The following is an 11064-nucleotide window of genomic DNA, read 5'->3' as shown; positions in this document are numbered from 1 at the left end:
ATTACTAAGCAGCAGCAGACGATGAGAAGCAGTTTATTTGAATACGAGACCCTTTTCGTTACATTCGCCCTCCTCATGTTTTATTTTGTTGCCTTATCAAGTCACGTTAGGTGTTGGCTTATTTCTTCAAGCCCATCTTCTTCTGTTTGAGCAACGCGTTGCGCAGGGCGATCTGTGACGCGAGAGAGAAACAAAAAATGAGTCAGATTTTTCCATTGCCTTTGTGGTGCAGTCCGAAATTACCTGCTTATCTTTGAAGGATCGCTTTTGTTTCCCTTTGGCCTTCTGTTTCAACATCATGAAGTTCTTCTTTTTGCTTTTCTCTCGATTCGTTGTGCTGGCGTTGGGATTCTGACGTTTGGGTTTCCTCGTTGGCTTTTCACGGTCAGCCCGTCCTTCCTACATCGATAACAAATCGTTTTTGATCGACATCAGCATCAAGTTTTCAATGGCAATTCTTCTCGCTGATTGGTTAGGTTACAAGACACACGCACACGTACGACAATATCAAAGGAAAAAAGAAAAATAAGGTGGACAGGTACCCCTCGTTTACCAAGACTGTTGTGAGGCGAGAATCCTTATCGTGGCGGCGTTTCTTGTAGACTTTCTCAATGTCGTCCAACCGAACCAACTCACCCCTTGTAATAAAAAAAGAATTGACAAGAAAAACAATAGATAAGTCCATGAGTTTACACGGTTAAAGTCCATCTTGTCCTACTTGGATTAAGGAAAAAAAGAATCGAAATCAAGTCTTGCGAGATGATTACAGAATCAATCTTACAACTCTCATCCTGGCAACGCCTCAGCACAATAAGATAACTAAAAAAAAAAAATCAGCCCACCGGTTTTAAAATTCTAAAGTCCACTGTCTGTGCTTTTAATCACATAAGCTAGCCAAGACTTCCGTGTTTGATTACGGGACTTAAACCAAGATGCGCTTGGATACAAGTCGTCAGGAAGAGACCTCCCGTCTAGCTGGGCAAGTATAGATAAATAACAATGATAGCGAGGTGTTAATCAAGGGCCAGGAAATTTTTTTTTACTGACACAGTGACTCAGTTAAATTTGGACACGCTGACCCTGCCTTATCTGCATACGCTGTCGTGTCACGTTACCTTTTGATTGTGTCATCCAAGTCATCGGCGAGTTTCCTCTTTTGACGAGCTTTGGAGGCATCCAACGTCTTTTTCACCTGGGCAGCGTCGATTTTGGCAAAGTCCTTGTCGGTGAGGATTCGGCTCAAGCTCACAGCGGCCGCTTTTAATTTCCTTTCTTCAATCAGCGTAGGATCCTCGGCAGCTGGAACAGTCTTCTTCTTGCTTCTTTTTAAATCTTTGTTGATTCTCTTTTGCTTCTTCTTTTCTCTTTTAGACAATGGACGGCTGATTCTTGTTTCGATCGTGCCGCCATCCTCAGATTCCTCTTCATCGCTATCCCCCTCTTCGTCGCTGTCGTCTTCTTCGTCACCAGAAGCTTCTGATCCATCCTCATCATCGTCTTCATCACTGTCGACTTCTTCATCGTCGTCGTCTTCTTGGTCGCTGCCATCGGCTTCCGAGTCACTTCCAACCTCTTCGCCGTCATCCGAATGAGAAACATTGACCCATCCTTCGTCATCGGATTGAGTTACATCCTCCCATCCATCACTTTCATCTTCGGCTGCCGACTCTTCCTTTTCGTCATCCGCGGCAGCACCTTCAATATCCGGATTGAGTGCCTCTGCTCCAGGAATATAATCCTTGGCATCCACAGCTCCGTAAGCTCTACATTAGTGGGTGACATAAAGTAAACGTTGTTAAAATATCTTTTATCTGCCTTGTCCACTGTAATATTATAATGCTATTATTCTATATTATTACCTGATAGCCAACTCGCTCATAGCTTCGGTCGGCCGCCCCTTGAAAATGAAATAAAATGAAAGACATGATTAAGGATGCCAAAGAAAGCTTAAATATTACGTATCAAGACAAAAATTATTCTCGCATAAATACTCTTTCTTTGCGCGGCAGCATTTCCGGGTTAATGATGCGATACAACTGCAGAATAGACCTAGAGGCCATCATCACACTTTTCTGTTTAGAAGTACGGTACTCGACAAGTTCACGAAGCAATTCAGCGTTCATTACCAGTGGGCATCTGGCACAAATCTCTCTTATCGAGTTCAACCTGATTCGAAAAGAACGCGAGCATTATATAAAAATGCAAATGCGCATGAAGTGTAAATAAATAGCCCTCACCCCACAGCCATTACTTCTGCGGAATTCCGCTCTGTTACGAAATTGTTGACAATGGCACTCACAACCGACTCTAGAACATCAGGTGGCAACAGCTCGTGGGAAGCCTGTGCAGCAAACAGCAACATTTTTGTAACATCTGTCAAGCAAAAAGATATTAAAGAGTTTTTTTTTTTAATGTTAAAAAAACGGATCGGGTGTATCGAATAGGTTTCCGCTAACGGTTGTCACTTGACAGTTAAAACAATAGGTTGGTAATCACCTCTCTGGTGTGGCTGTAAGAAACGATTCAAGTACGGGTAGAAATTAAAGATGAATAACTGGTGGATTCCTATCAGACGCGAAATCACATCCAAAGCCATGACTTTCACTTCAAACCGCTCGTTCATCCCTTCCACATGTTTAAACAACTGTTCGGCGAAACCTTGAGAAGAACAAACAATTTTCAATATGCAGAACGGAACTTTAATTTAATAATAACGGAGAATTATTTACTTTGGGGATCCCGGACCAAGTGTATGGCGGAGAAGTTAAAAACAGGGGCCTTCTTGGAATTGCTGCGTTTCTGGATGACAAAACAAAGCTCACAATTAATTTACTGGTCTCGTGATTCGACGACCAAGGGAACCAATGGACTGTAATCCGAACCTTTAAAGTCTTCTTCACTCTCTCCATTTGTTTTTCGCGCTTTCGGGACTTCTTGTTCACTCGAGCGGCCATACCGACTTCCTTGATAATGACGTTATCATCCTAACAGGCACGAAAATAATGTTTAAAATACAGTTGTAAAATTTAAGTTAGAAAGAAATTTTGTTGCTACCTCTGCGTCACTATCTGAATCTTCTTCTTTTTCGTCAGAACCCATAAAAAATTGCAAAGCTGCAACCATGATCTAGTCATTACATAAAAATAAATGTTATTATGTTTACAATGTAACTTTAAAATGTTTTAAAATCTCACCTTTGTAGTTTTTGACAAACATGCAGTAGCAATAACATTAACAGTCTTTTGGTCATTCCAGATATTTTTCTTGTAAAGGTCAATCATTACATCCTACAAAGAAGTATAAAAATATAGACTTACAAATACTAACATGGATAACATTTCCAACTTACTAAAGACATCTTTGCTGCAGTGACATTTGAATCTTTAAGCATTGCAAACATGAAATTTTGGAGAACCTATGGGGAAAATGAAATATGAGACTTTGGCTAGCCTAGACTTCAATTCAGAGTATTTACATAATTTAAAAATAAAAAAACTTACATTATTCAGCTTAATATTCTTTGATTTTGAGTTCACATTCTTAATGTCTGTAATGATGTGATTTTTTAAGAAAGCTCTCAGTTCCTTGTCAGGGCAACGAAGAAGCTGGAAAAATAAAGTCAACAAAGCTGTTGGAGAAATCAGGTTCTTGTTACGCAGTAAGATAAGTGCTCTGCAGAATGTCTAAAAGAGAAGTAAAATTAGATTTGTCTAGGATCTAAGGTGTGATTGCTTACTTTTCTCATGTCAGGGTGTAGAGTGGTTGGATGTCGCTGTAATATATCCATTAGTTCTTGAGCATATCCAACCAAATCTTGAGGAAAGCAATGAGACACCTGGATATAAAGAATCGTGTAAATTTTGATCAAACTAATGTATCTGTTTGCAGAAGAAGTTTTAACCTAAGTCAAGTGTGTACCCATTTATACCTGAGCTAGAAACATTACTAAATCATCCAGATCTTTATTATACTGATCAGGTTTCATTTCAAAGACCAATTTTGTTGAAATGTAATGGCGATACTGCTGCATAAACTGTTGATAAAAAGAGTAATTGTCAGTTAAATAAAAATTGGGTAAAATGTATGGCTAAAATATTAAAAGCTGGTTGACAACCATACCTCATCTTTGTATGACGCTGGGTCTCGCTTAAGCAAGTTCTGTAACTGCGGTAAATTTGTAGGAAGCTGATTATTGTGTCTCACCATTTTAAATGAAAAAGTCACACTAGTTAAACAACTGATATGTTTTACAAGCTTTTTAAACAAGCTTGGAAGAAACTGAGGAGGGTACGTTTTGCGTTGTAGAGCTCCACCACGTGTTTGGAAACAGTGTAGCTATGACAACTGAAGTTGTCTGCTATTTGTTGGCCAATTCGTCTGCTGTCTTTTGAGCACGGGAGTCGACGCACGGCAGCTTGGTAAGGTAAGAGAGGCCTCATATTTTAAAAAATATAATCAAAAGTTTTATCACTTTTTTATTTCTGTTTGGTTCATCACTTGTAGTAATTGTGAAAATAAAAATGGCAGAGTCTCGTACGTCTCTAAAACCAGAAGAAGATGTCCTTTCACGACGTGAACTATATGTAAAATAATAGTCAGGTTATGCAATAATTTGCTTGATATTTAATTATCGAAATATGTATTTTGTTATAGAAATTCAGTCCAGAGGAACTAAGAGTATTAAAAGAATGTAATTATGAAAGTTTCTACTTCAGAAGTTTACCTTTGGGAACCATACTCGGAGCTGTTGCTTTTTATGGAGTCAAATCGGGTTAGTAATCACTACTCAGTCTAACTTCATAAATATTCATTATTTTTGAAAATTAACAATATGGTAACTGACATTTGTTTGTATGCAGGTTACTTAAAGGGTAGCACCAGATGGGGTTCATGGCCTAAAATCATTATAGGTGCATCAGTTGGGTACTTTGCTGGAAAGTTGTCTTATCAAACAAAATGTGCTGAAAAATTGATGACTCTTCCAAATTCACCACTAGCAGAGGCCTTGCGTCAAAGGAAAGGGAAAAACAAAGGTTTCCAAGAAGTGTAAGTCTATCCTTTTGTTAGCTCGTTATCACAAGTACATAATTTCTTTAGGTACTTAAAAACTCAAACTGTAATTAATTTGATGAACTGAGTGCAATCTTGCCAAATTGACAACATTTCTTACATGGTTTGTAGGTTTACTTCAGAACCTATAAATCTAGGACAATCGTCGTATACGTCTGATGCCGAAGGCGGAAATCAACCAGATTATTTACAAGAAATAAGAAGTGAAGATCGGTCGTACGATGCTCCTCCAACTGCTGTTGGACTGAACGATTCGTTTCGACCATCGATGGATTCGTTTGTTGTCTCAGAACAGCCTCTGCCTTCTCCGGTCCAGAGTTCATCGTCGTATGACGATCTTCGTCGAAGAAATCGCGAGGAATTCGAACAGAAGAGACTGGACGCTTACAGAAAAACGGATGAAATCAAAACGACTCCAAATGTTGCACCGCCACCCAGCTCAGGTTACGCCGGTCCGCAAAATCTGCCAACGGGATCTCGCACTTCCGACAAGAAAAATCTTTATGGCGATGTTTGGGAAGAGTAAATATCGTAGCCGGATTAGATGTAGGGTAAAAAGCATCAATTGAATCGCCTTTATATTTTTGTTTACTTTGTATTTCACAATTTCAACCCTAACATTATAGAACTATTATAGAATCAGTGAGAAACAAGTTCAGCTGTTTATTTCTCATGATACTTCATATGACTTCAAAAGTCTTCCTCTATGTGTCTGAGTGTGCTACTTGTACACATGCACAAGTAAAAAAGGGTAAGTGGTTATTGTCATTAGACGAGGTTAACTTTTTGTTTTGTTTTGCCTTGTCCCTTTGACGACAAAGTGTTATTGACCATAGCTAGATGCGAGCTAGATTCGTTTTACTTTTTTGTATTTGAAGTAAGGAAAAAGAATCTCGAAAATAGTGGTCATTCAATTTGTATTTCTAAATGTAAACGTAGTCCAAAGGAATTAATGGCGTACAACTCAGTGGTGGCTGTTATGTTGCGTCGTTGAACATCTATCTGCAATTTAGCAATTATAGCCCTTGAATCTTTATTTTCACTTTGTATCGTAACTAACTTTACAACTTTTAGGAGGAGAGAGTCAGTGACATACAATAAGTGAAGGTGACCAACTTTAAATTAATATACTGGAAAAAATAATTTAATTGCCAATCTTTTATATTTTCCTGCATACTTCTTTACAGCAAGACGGTCCTATTATAGAAGATTTTTAAGAATAACACCATCCGCTTTACCGTTTAGAAGCATAAATTACAATCTTCGTGTGAGACCATGTGCGGATGTGCCTAAGTGTTCCGACATTTGGTTCTGAAAGGATCGAACGAAAGTGAATCTGGCATTTTACAGTACAAAGGCACTCGAGCACATCATCAATCATCTCACTGTTTCTTTTTTGATGCGATTCATTACACCACAGTTAAGCCGAGTATTCCAATTTGCTTATTCTTCTCTAATTTTGGTCCACTCGTCGTTCAAGGAAAAATTTTGCAGGAAAAAGAGTAGTACGACGTTGTAGTGGAGGCTTCGTGGCCTTAAGAAAGAATGAACTGATGAAACACAGTTTGTGCGCACTTTTCGGATTACTAAGCCAAAAAACTTTATACAGCGCAAGCTAAAAATGATAATTGAAAAACAGTTATGGTTATACAGAATCGTTCACAATAATTCTCATCGGATCTTGAAAACAGAAAATAGTAAGTGGTGTTTTTAATAGTATACAACATTTTAATCGTCAGTTGCTCTCCCCAATTCGGCTCGCAGGAGACTAGAAACCGAGTTGAATCCAGTCCCCATATGTTATGTCATTTTTGTCATTATTGCGAGAAAACGTTTACGAAAAGACAAAAAGAAAATAATAATCTAAAACGTGATGTTTCTTCGTGAATCTTCGGAAGTTACTTGTTAGCTTGCAGTCGTTTTATTCTTTCGATTATTTGAAGTGGAGCCAGCAGCAGTATTTTTCTCCTTCTTTTCTTTTATTTTGCTAAAAGAGAAAGGTAATTCATTCATAATTAGCGCACGGCACTTTTTTTTTTCGTCTCATGTTTAATTTACTTCTCTTGTTCACTACCTGTTGCGTTCATTTCCCGGAACAAAACTGGGACCAGGGACGAGTTTAGGTTGATGCTTGGGTCCGTGTTGACGTTTCCTTCCGGATCGAGCAGTCGTTGGGCTTTGGAGCTCAGCATCGTTTGCTGTGAACGGCAGTAACAAATCAACTACACCACCTCGTTTCTTGTCACGGTTACGATTTTTGTTTCCCCTGTGGTCTACTGGATCATTGGAACCTAGTGATGCCGTTGGATTATTTTAATAGATACTATATTCCATTAGGAGTCATAAGTTTGAAGAGATGATGTGAAAAAGTGAGAAAGGATACGGTTGTGAAAGCCTAGTTAGTGTATGGTCAGTGCAACACGTCGTTTGGTGTATTGTTTGTGAGTAGAAAAGCTATGGTTATGCTATTTAAAAATAGCTATTGGATAGTGACGCACCTTCCCAAGACCAAGGAATATTATTATCCGTATCTGGTAAATGCATTTGACGGGATCCAGTTGGCCGCGGTCCTCTTACTCCGCAGCACCAATACGGTAACGGATGATTAAGCTGCTGCCACGTCCCGGCACCACTCGAATCAACGTCAGCAGAAGCCAGTCTGAGGCCTACTGCAAAAGGAGATGTAAGCAACAGACACCCAGCGCAACGTGCAGGAGGTTGAATTCATTCATCGATTTCATGCTCACCAAATTCAACTGAAAATTGTAACTACGATTGAGGAAACTACTCGCGGAAAAAGAGAGAGAAATGTTGGACACAAGCATCATGCATCAGTAAGTAATAAATGGTAAGCATCCAAACCGTTCACCATGTTTAAGCCGTAGAAGGAATAAGCCGACAGTCTAATTAGATATCTAATAGACCGACCCCAAGTGCTTCGAAGATAGTAGAAATGAAAGCTTTTGGTTCCGCGGACCGTTTATTAGCATCATGGCTCCAGTTTGGAAAATAACGTCAAGTGTCATCAGCATAATAGTAGTAGTACTGTATATATTCAAGTCTTTATAGACAAGTTAGATTTTGGCAATTGCTAAGTAAATGGATAGATGGTATTCCGAGATAGCAAGGGTTGTAATACGCGAAAAAAAAAGTGAGGGTTCGATGTTGAATGGGGCATAGAAAAATCGTTATGCTTTGGAAAATCAGATGAAAAGATCATAGACTGATATGAAATGGACAGTAATTCGAAGCTTTTCTTTTTTTCTCAGGGGGAGCAACAAGAATGTTATTTTGTCTAACCTGACGGAACGTTGGGCAACAGCTGGAGATTGGCCTCGTTAATGCGCGATTTGCGGGCACGGCCGTTGCTGAGCCGTACCGTTTGGCCACCACCCATTGATGGAATCAAGGCGGGGCCGGGCACAATGACGGGAGCCGAAGGAGCCCCTGCGTCCCGCAACCGAGGGACACCATCCACTAATTTGTTGTGAGATGTCGGATGCCGACCAGAATTGGCCGAATCCCGGCCGTCGACGTCGCCGCCCGAAGCGCCGAAATCCCAATCAAACACTACAACACAACAAATCCAAGGTAACACTATAATGATAAGCACGGCATCTCCAATGAGCACAGCATCCAAAATGAGAAATCGAAATAATAGGGCATGGACAACCATGATTGCTACATTCTTCTAAATACAGATGTATGTCTGGCAGAGCAGTATATATATATGTACGTAAGCGATATCAAATGAGATGTTTCCATTACCTGTGTAGCGTGGAGCCAATGTCGTGACTGTGGCTCGTGTGTAAGCGCTTGGATTATTGATGACGATGCAGCCAGCCGGGACCTTGTACTGCAAACAGACATGCATAAACAAACACAAGGAATATTATAGACAGCGCCGTATAATGCGTAGTAAAGTAAGAATAACAAGAATTCGAATGGACGCATTCTGATTATTATTCCCCCCCCCCCCTTATCTTATCGATACATGGTTGTGTGGCTTGCACGCAGGCGCCGCCCGCCTGTTGTTTGAGAGATAAGTAGCCTGTATCGCATGTAAATGAGACTCTCTTACCGTGTACATTTCGACGTACTTGCCCGGCTTGATGCCAGGGCAACGGACCAACACTCGACCTCTGGGTAACTGCGGGCGACAAGTGGCGACCAGATGCGCAAGTTGAGAGATAAAAACACAAGAAATGATGATGCATCGGGCTCATTTAGAATTCGTAACTCGTTCATTGTACCTTGGTGATGGGCGAACTTGTATCCCTGTGGACGGTGGGACTCGTGACGTGGATAGTAAACTGGCACTTGGCTTGATTGCCCGCTCCGTCTTGTGCTACGTACGTGATTTCGTGATAGCCAGACTGGAACAGCTCTCCCGGTTCCTGTTTTATTTGTTGTTATTTTTATTTGATCGTCAATTGAACACACGTTGAATAAGATAAGAAAATTAGAAAGCCAGAAAACGTGAATGTTTCGACTGACCCTGGACTTGTTGAGCTGGACGATCTCAATGTTGTCGGTAAAAATAGGCTCGTTCCATGTCACGATCTACCGATTTCCATGACAATCAAACAGCTATATAATATTCCTGTCGTAAAAAACTTGTAAGATAAATGAGGTTATGAACTCACCTGTGAAGATTGGCCCGGTTCCAGAAAAACGGTCAAAGACGACGGACAGTTAGTCATTCGTGGAATTTCCTTATCTGTTTTTTGTTTTTTTATTATTTAGGAGAAAAAACACAATGAAATTGAGCTCCAGGAGATTTTCTTTTTAAGGCTCATTAAATACCAAAGATTTCGATGGTAAAGTTGCAGGCGGCTGTGAGATCCGAAACGGGCGATCGGACCCGGAAAGTGATGACGTTCAAACCAACCGGCAGCTCCCCACCCAATTGTTTCGCCCATAAAGGATCCGAATCCACGTAACTTCATGGTAAAAAGAAAAAAAACAACAAAACAAATCAAAAGTTTTTACGAGACATAAAATAAGATATACGAGGTGATGAACCGTCGGAATAATGTAATTCATACCGGAACCAATCCATATTAGATTTTGGCTGAGAGAAAGTCACGTAAGCCCGATTTTGTTGCGCTGGAAGATTTACCGCCATATTACCGGGGCACTGGATAAAAGGAACTGGACTGTCTGCAAATTTTAAAACGTAAAATAAAACGATTAGAATTTTAAATAATTTACTAAAAACGTGTCTGAATTTATACCGATCCTTTCGCAGCGTGCAGGTTCATCAGGACTGCGCCATTGTTGAGATGGCAAGCAATGATAAGTGCCTCCGCCGATAAGACGGAATCCGGCACGACAGCGTACTTGACATTGTTGACCAGCAAAAGTCTTCCCGGTGGAGCAGGTATTTGGCATAAGTGCACCATTATCTGGCGCCAGCAGTTTGGGGCATGACAAAGCTGCTCACGCGACCATCAAGTAAAAAAAAATTGGATGATAAGATTTCAAATAAAACCCGAATACATTTTGGCGTGTGAATTTACGTATGCAAGTGGCAGGTTCTCCTATCCAAAGCCCCGAGCGACCGCAGGAGATTGTCGAGTCCCCAACCAATTTGTATCCTTTGTTGCAGCGGATGACGCAAGTCGATCCGGTATTGTAAAGAGCCCGCGATTTCTGTGAACGATTCGCCGACCGTCCACTGGCACCCAAATCCCCTCGTCCATTCTCGGCGATCAGAGCCTCGTCCTCCTGTTCCCTGGACCTGTGCTGGGTTTGATTTAAGTTTTGTGTGCACTCCATGTCTCCGTGGTCAGGAACTTTCATTCTTGGACATCTTGGCGGAAGTTCAATGCATGTCCGCCCGTTCGCTTCAAGGTAATACTGATCGCTGCACGTGCAGTGATAAGCGCCACGGGTATTGATGCAGTCCTGGCTGCAGCCGCCGTTATTGGAACGACATTCGTTCACATCCACACAATTGCTCTGATTCCTGGAATAAGTCAGATAGGATCC

At 40.7% G+C, this 11064-nt stretch overlaps 3 protein-coding genes and 1 long non-coding RNA gene across 9 annotated transcripts in view; 2 read left to right on the top strand and 2 right to left on the bottom strand.

The window, feature by feature from the left end:
- The window catches only part of LOC124337859, a 639313-nt gene that overhangs the window by 356454 nt on the left and 271795 nt on the right, over positions 1-11064 (top strand). The window lies entirely within an intron of this gene.
- On the bottom strand, positions 18-4344 carry LOC124333035 (protein SDA1 homolog). The gene is made up of 17 exons (XM_046788934.1): positions 4120-4344; positions 3929-4033; positions 3737-3835; positions 3501-3683; positions 3350-3415; positions 3195-3287; positions 3055-3126; positions 2883-2984; positions 2730-2799; positions 2497-2658; positions 2238-2373; positions 1992-2166; positions 1860-1897; positions 1116-1763; positions 554-638; positions 244-399; positions 18-172 (listed from the first exon to the last, which is right to left on the bottom strand). The coding sequence occupies exons 1-17, from the start codon at positions 4204-4206 to the stop codon at positions 119-121; spliced, it is 2331 nt and encodes a 776-aa protein (XP_046644890.1). The 5' UTR covers positions 4207-4344; the 3' UTR covers positions 18-118.
- LOC124336569 (OCIA domain-containing protein 1-like) lies at positions 4348-5723 on the top strand. Of its 2 annotated transcripts, none has more exons than XM_046790403.1 (5): positions 4348-4423; positions 4504-4583; positions 4654-4771; positions 4860-5046; positions 5182-5723. In XM_046790403.1, exons 2-5 carry the CDS (start codon positions 4521-4523, stop codon positions 5594-5596), a joined length of 783 nt encoding a protein of 260 aa, XP_046646359.1. In that variant the 5' UTR covers positions 4348-4423; positions 4504-4520; the 3' UTR covers positions 5597-5723. The 2 variants fall into 2 exon arrangements, with proteins under 2 accessions (XP_046646359.1, XP_046646360.1); XM_046790404.1 differs by having other exon boundaries at positions 4351-4418.
- LOC124331124 (fibrillin-1-like) overlaps positions 5971-11064 on the bottom strand; it is a 37205-nt gene continuing 32111 nt past the window's right edge. Inside the window, exons 21-33 of one of the 5 annotated variants that reach the window (XM_046788774.1) lie at positions 10593-11041; positions 10308-10508; positions 10119-10233; positions 9877-10013; positions 9717-9790; positions 9568-9633; positions 9324-9467; positions 9152-9220; positions 8839-8926; positions 8371-8640; positions 7569-7739; positions 7145-7361; positions 5971-7057 (exon numbers count right to left, since the gene is read on the bottom strand). In XM_046788774.1, coding sequence (XP_046644730.1) covers positions 6976-7057; positions 7145-7361; positions 7569-7739; positions 8371-8640; positions 8839-8926; positions 9152-9220; positions 9324-9467; positions 9568-9633; positions 9717-9790; positions 9877-10013; positions 10119-10233; positions 10308-10508; positions 10593-11041 — 2083 coding nt within the window. In that variant the 3' untranslated portion in view covers positions 5971-6975. Of the gene's footprint in view, positions 7058-7128; positions 7362-7568; positions 7740-8370; positions 8641-8838; positions 8927-9151; positions 9221-9323; positions 9468-9567; positions 9634-9716; positions 9791-9876; positions 10014-10118; positions 10234-10307; positions 10509-10592; positions 11042-11064 lie in introns of all 5 variants that reach the window. The other 4 variants (XM_046788775.1, XM_046788776.1, XM_046788777.1 and 1 more) reach the window with 4 other exon arrangements.

Source organism: Daphnia pulicaria, chromosome 1, assembly GCF_021234035.1.
Source record: "Daphnia pulicaria isolate SC F1-1A chromosome 1, SC_F0-13Bv2, whole genome shotgun sequence".
Lineage (NCBI taxonomy): Eukaryota > Metazoa > Arthropoda > Branchiopoda > Diplostraca > Daphniidae > Daphnia > Daphnia pulicaria.
Note: the sequence above shows the minus strand (reverse complement) of the source record. Positions and strands in the feature narration are given on the sequence as shown.

Bases quoted from the DNA above. Each gene is read 5' to 3' on its own strand.
- LOC124333035 (XM_046788934.1), bottom strand. From the start codon at position 4,206: ATGGTGAGACACAATAATCAGCTTCCTACAAATTTACCGCAGTTACAG. The intron at 1,898-1,991 runs GTATTTATGCGA...TTCATTTTCAAG, and splicing joins TGCTGCCGCGCAAAGAAAGA to GGGCGGCCGACCGAAGCTAT. The intron at 173-243 runs GTAATTTCGGAC...CTCGCGTCACAG, and splicing joins GATCCTTCAAAGATAAGCAG to ATCGCCCTGCGCAACGCGTT.
- LOC124336569 (XM_046790403.1), top strand. From the start codon at position 4,521: ATGGCAGAGTCTCGTACGTCTCTAAAACCAGAAGAAGATGTCCTTTCA. The intron at 4,584-4,653 runs GTAAAATAATAG...ATTTTGTTATAG, and splicing joins TTTCACGACGTGAACTATAT to AAATTCAGTCCAGAGGAACT. The intron at 5,047-5,181 runs GTAAGTCTATCC...CATGGTTTGTAG, and splicing joins AACAAAGGTTTCCAAGAAGT to GTTTACTTCAGAACCTATAA.